The sequence below is a fragment of the Schistocerca americana genome, chromosome 4, assembly GCF_021461395.2.
Source record: "Schistocerca americana isolate TAMUIC-IGC-003095 chromosome 4, iqSchAmer2.1, whole genome shotgun sequence".
In the NCBI taxonomy this organism is placed as follows: Eukaryota; Metazoa; Arthropoda; class Insecta; order Orthoptera; family Acrididae; genus Schistocerca; species Schistocerca americana.
Window position 1 is genome coordinate 102,133,169 of NC_060122.1, and position 5,788 is coordinate 102,138,956.

Consider the following 5,788-nt stretch of genomic DNA (forward strand, 5'->3'; position numbering starts at 1 on the left):
AGAATGCTGCATACTCTAGCGTCCGTCGGCCGTCGTAATTTAATATATTATTATTGTTGTTATTATTTTTTGATTGTTGCCGACTTACGTGGTGGGCCTTAATAAAAATGATATTTCATTTAATTGTTCTGTGACGGACATGGGTTGGCGTTCCATTGTGGCGCTGTGTTTTGCTGCCACTGTGGTGTCGGTTCATTACAACCACGCCACTGGTTTCGGTTGTTCCCCCATTGCAGATTGCCGTTACCATTATATCCATTACTCATGCGTCCATCATGATGTCTCTTTCGATTTTGACGATTATAATCGTTGCCGTTATAACCATTGCCATTGTTTGTGCCTCGATTCTGTTGCCGGTGCTCTTGCCTATTCCCGTTACCATTTGGTACTAAGTTAATACCGTTACTGTGGCTGCTATTGTAATCGGCTTTTTGTTGATTACAGCCTGCATGGTTCCACTTGTTTGCGGTTTTCATATCTTCGATCAATAAGTCAACAGAATCCACTATTTCCATGAATTGTTCTATATCGTATTCCGGCAAATTGATGAAATATCTTTTAATTTCACTGGGCAACTTCATTTTTATTAATCTGATTATGTCACGATCGGACATTGGCTCGTCCCAGTACCTGGTTTTGTTTATATACTTTTCAAAATATTTTCGTAACGTTCCCACCTTAGGATTGTACATTTCTGGACTGTACAACTCCTTTCGTAGTCTTTCTTGGACGCTATCGGACCAGAATTTTTGCAAGAAGGCACCTTCAAACTGTTGCATCGTTAGACATTTTTCGGACACGTCGGTGGCCCACAGTGCCGCGTCACCTTGAATAAAGGAGACCACGAACTGTATTCTTTGTCTTTCCATCCATGTCCTGGGAAACACGTTTCTGAAGCTCTTAATAAATACCACAGGGTGGACATTTCGTTTATCGCTATTGAAGGGTTGGAATGTCCTGTGTTTTATTACATTGTCCCCTTTTTTGCACATCTGATTGCTACATTCTGTGACATTCATTACTTCGTGATGTGCGCTGCATGGTATCGCATGTTGTTCGTGCTCATAATTCACATTAGGTTGCGGATCCGCACTCGCACCCTGCATACCGTCAGCGTTATTATAGTAATCAGTACGCGGATTCATTATCTGTCAGCCACTGTTTACATTGCTTTTCAACACAGTCAGTATCCGCGCGACCTCCTGTTGCCAATTTGGCAACTCCGCTGTCACACGGGACTTGATCTGTGTTAATTCGGCATGTAGTGCGGCAGCGCTAGCGTCAATATTTACACTCGCGGCCGCAGTCGCTTGTTCTACAGCTGTTTTTACGTCGCTTTCAATGTTTGCAGATATCTCGCGATCCTTTACTTCTAGCCATTCATTAAATTCTTTGTCGACTTTTTGAGCTTGCACTTCCAAATATGTATCAATACTTTTCCGTGCATCTATCTCCACATTATCCACGCGGGTGGTAAAAGTCTGGACGTTGTCTTCAAGCCTAGCCTGCGATATCTGTAATTTTTGCATCTCGCCGGCTAAGCTTTGCACAAGATCGGGTATTTCTTTGCAAGCGTCCCACATCTCGGCAAGTTTGCTTTGGATACTGTCTAGCTTCGCTTCACTGCGCTGCTCTTGCTCACTGAGCTTTTGCGTAAATTCTTTCCTTTGGTCATGTAGCATTTGCGTTAATTTTTTCTCCTGCTCATGTAGCATCTGAGCCAGTTTTTCGCCTCTTTGTTTTTCCATCTGTTCTGACACTCTTTCCCTTTCTTTCTGTTCTCTTTGTTGCTCTTGCTCATAGAGCATCTGAGCCAGTTTTTCGTCTCTTTGTTTTTCCCTCTGTTCTGACATTCTTTCTTTTTCCCTTTCTTTCTGTTCTCTTTGTTGCTCTTGCTCACAGAGCATCTGAGCCAGTTTCTGATCTCTCTCCCTATCTCTTTCTTCTAACCTGCGCAGAAATTCTGCAAATGGGTCTGCAATCGGTGAGCATACTGGTGCCCCGCTTAATCTAGCACTCGATTGGCCCCCCTGCCCCAGGCAGTGGAGTTGTTGTTATTCTATTTCCATTCTGCTGTGGAGCGTCATTCACCGTCCACAGATCCTCGCCCCCCGCTCCGGAAATTATGTTATCGGAGGCGGTGGCTTGGCATTCATTTACGTTTTGCACCTGACCCTCACTTTCCATTTTAACAAAATTTTGTTCGTACGGATGCTTTAGCTTGTCCTATCTTACCCATAATAAATTCACTTTAAGCCACTGACGAATCTTTAACACTGATACACACACGAATAATTATCCCCTCCAAAAATAAACACACAAATACACAAAACACCGAAGGTATCTCATGTGCACATGGGTTCGATATTCCGCACAGAGCTACACAGGATGCTTGCACGATAAGCTTACTTATTTTTGTTTCTCGCAATCCTTTTTCTTTTCTACACTTTTTCTTCTCCAGATGTCCTCAGGGTGTGGTTTTGTTGTTGTACATGTAAAAGAATTCATATAAGCATTAATATTTTACAACAATTAGACACATACATAATTACATTCATTACATTAGGATGATACTGATCGGGCCCCAAAGTTGCGGCGCCAATCTCGCGTCCGTCGGCCGACTTACGTGGTGGGCCTTAATAAAAATGATGTTTCATTTAATTTTGATTTACGATTAAATGCTTTCCTGAAGTTCTCCTTTTTAACAATATTAATCTCAAATTATTTGTTACGTTAATGAATGTTAGACTCGCTGAATCTTAAAACATGAGCATATAAGTTGATCATTGGAATAAAATTTTCATATCAATTTCCTCGGCTAGTCAGTTCACTTTAAAGCAAGAAATCTTTAGTTATTAATTACAATTGCGGCCCACACACGCGCGAGAGTATTTTTTCTTACCTCCGTTAACCATTGTATTGTAGTAGGAGTCCTGGCTCTGGCTGTTGGGTATGGTATTGAAAGTAAGAATCTTAAAGCTGCGTATTTCTGCAACGTCGTGCGGCTGTGGAGAAAAATTAATATTATGTTAATGGCGGACGAGTGTTTCGCTTCCGCAAATTTTTCGTAAGTTAATATCGCCACGTAATGGCGTCGTTGGCTGCATCGGCCGCTGCGATTGTTGAACTGTAAATTACTTGAATGCAGGTTAATTCAAGGAAGGCGGACATGAAATCGTGATCACCTCTTACAAATTAAAAGTGCACAATAATATTAAGTCAATGTACTATCTGTTTAACTCATACAAATATGCTTACATTTGCCATCACTCGAAAGATGTCCGTCTACACGCAATCAAGACAAGAGAAGAAGTGAAGACGACTAAAAAATTGGCAAAAGAGCGTATCTTGTGACCTCTTTAGATCATTTTGTCATAAATTATTTGTTTGCAATCGAAACTTACATAGAGAAATGATAAAAATACATATTATTCAATTTTTAGAAGTCTCTTCTTTATAAATACCGTTTTTAAGTCTTTTCGTTATATAGCACTGGGAACGCTATAATACCTGTGCTTTACTTGTTTGAGAATCTTGGCGTGGGATGCAGTACCTTCCAGAAGCGCTGATTGAAAATTCTGCTGTACACGTATAAACGACAGTTGCATTGCTTGTATGAAATTCGTATGTGTTTGAATGTAAAGTTACTGTGGCCTCTGTTCCGACATGTGCAAAGAGAATGATGGTGGGAAATGAAGACTGTTTCCGGTTGTAAGCGGGGTACTGACTCCCTGATTTTTACACCGGAAACTGCGATGTCAACATATGTCCAGTCGTAGGGGTATGAAATAATTTACGTGGTAATTTATGTCCAGTCGTATGGAGGATATAGATTTATGTAGCAAATTGCATTTCCAGAACCACAGTCGTGATGAAGTGGTATTTCTGATACTTTGCTCATTGTCGAATACCATACAGGAATGGAACGAGGCTTGCCTTGTTTTGGACTACCTAGTTTCATATCTATTTGAGAGCAGCGGTGACGTCTCTCTCTCTCTCTCTCTCTCTCTCTCTCTCTCTCTCTCTCTCTCTCTCTCTCTGTGTGTGTGTGTGTGTGTGTGTGTGTGTGTGTGTGTGTGTGTATGTGTGTGTGAGTGGGGGGGGGGGCGGCATCCAGAAGCCTGTCTTTCGACTGTTAAGTATACTGACGTTCTACACATTTCCTGTCTTTATTTGGCTGAGAGAACAGTGATTGTGATGTTTGCATCAAGATAGTGAGAGACTGCTGGATGAGACATTTGCTGGTTCTCTACACATGAGAAGTACATACGATTTGAGTGTTAAGACTTTAGATGACTTTGTGGAGTACAAGGATGATCTGGAATCTGCTTACATCATTGACATCAGTATTCATTATTTTGGAGTTTTCAGGTACAAACTTCGCATACGAGAAAACTTTCTAGTTACTCAATCGTCTGCAGCGCACGTCTCAAGCTAAAGTTTCAGTTCTCTAGAGATACGAATTCCACTCTTTATCTTCTGAATTACTCTGTGAAGGGGTTCGGTAGCATACTGATATGTGATTGATATGGAGAAGGGTCGCATAAATGATAAGATATTCCTGTAAACCACGTGAAAATATATGAAATTCTGAGAATTTTCATGTGCTTCTCGATGATTTCAGCATAAAAGTGTCACAAATATCGCCCTTTTTGCCGTGTAATCTCGAATATTGCAGCTGATATTGGTAAATTAACTCGCGGTTGACGAAACAAATACCGTATTTTTTGTGCATAATATCGCTTATTTGATTGTAATGTGGTTGACCCATGACGTCACACTTGTTTGTCAAAATGTGATGGTTTCTCTCTCTCTCACCAAACCAGCAGGTCTTTGCACTGGTCTCGTGGTCTGTTTAAGGCGCCCCCTTCAGCAGCAGACAGCGCCGATGGCCGCTGGCACAGGGTGCAGAGGTCCTGTCCCAGTTCATAAAAGCATGCTTGGCTGCGGAATGCAGTATTCGAAACTCCTTCTGGATGGTGAAGCATGTTTCGTGATTATTATTAACAGGTTTTTTTCCTCCTGACTAGGACGGTGCATAGCACAACTTTGTATTCTTTCACAGTTTTCTCATCTGTAGGACTGTGCCATGAATTCCTTTGGCTTTTGAAACATGTGCTCTAACAGTGCATCGTGCACTGGAACTGAGACTCATCGTAGCTGGCCTAGTGCGGTGGAAGTGCCCGGAGCTGGGATTGGTAGCTGACGCACCGGCCAGTAAACGCAAGGCAGGGAAATAATTTGCGGTATCTCTGAAACAATCTTGCCCCTCCCCCCCCCCCCCCCTGTATTTGAGAGTGTAGTGTATTTCCCAGTCGCTATGGATAGCGGGCAGGATATACGTTTAGGAAGGGGTGTCCAGCAGACAGGTATTTAGCTATTATTGGAAAGCTGCTGTTGAAAATTTTGACAACGGGGATGTTCGAGAGCTGTGTCTCTGGAAGGACTTTTTTTCTTTTTTTGTGAAAATGACCAACAGAGTCTGTTATTTACGACCACTGGCCACATATCACAGGTGCACACACACACACATACACACACACACACACACACACACATATATATATACAGGGTGAGTCACCTAACGTTACCGCTGGATGTATTTCGTAAACCACATCAAATATTGACGAACCGATTCCACAGACCGAACGTGAGGAGAGGGGCTAGTGTAATTGTTTAATACAAACCATACAAAAATGCACGGAAGTATGTTTTTTAACACAAACCTACGCTTTTTTAAATGGAACCACGTTAGTTATGTTAGCACATTTGAACATATAAACAAATA

At 41.8% G+C, this 5,788-nt stretch overlaps 1 protein-coding gene across 1 annotated transcript; it reads right to left on the bottom strand.

Annotated features, from left to right (window-relative positions):
• Positions 1 to 1,151: 1,151 nt before the first annotated feature.
• On the bottom strand, positions 1,152 to 4,988 carry LOC124613285 (golgin subfamily A member 6-like protein 4). The gene is made up of 2 exons (XM_047141980.1): positions 4,819 to 4,988; positions 1,152 to 1,950 (listed from the first exon to the last, which is right to left on the bottom strand). The coding sequence occupies exons 1-2, from the start codon at positions 4,986 to 4,988 to the stop codon at positions 1,152 to 1,154; spliced, it is 969 nt and encodes a 322-aa protein (XP_046997936.1).
• Positions 4,989 to 5,788: the final 800 nt, after the last annotated feature.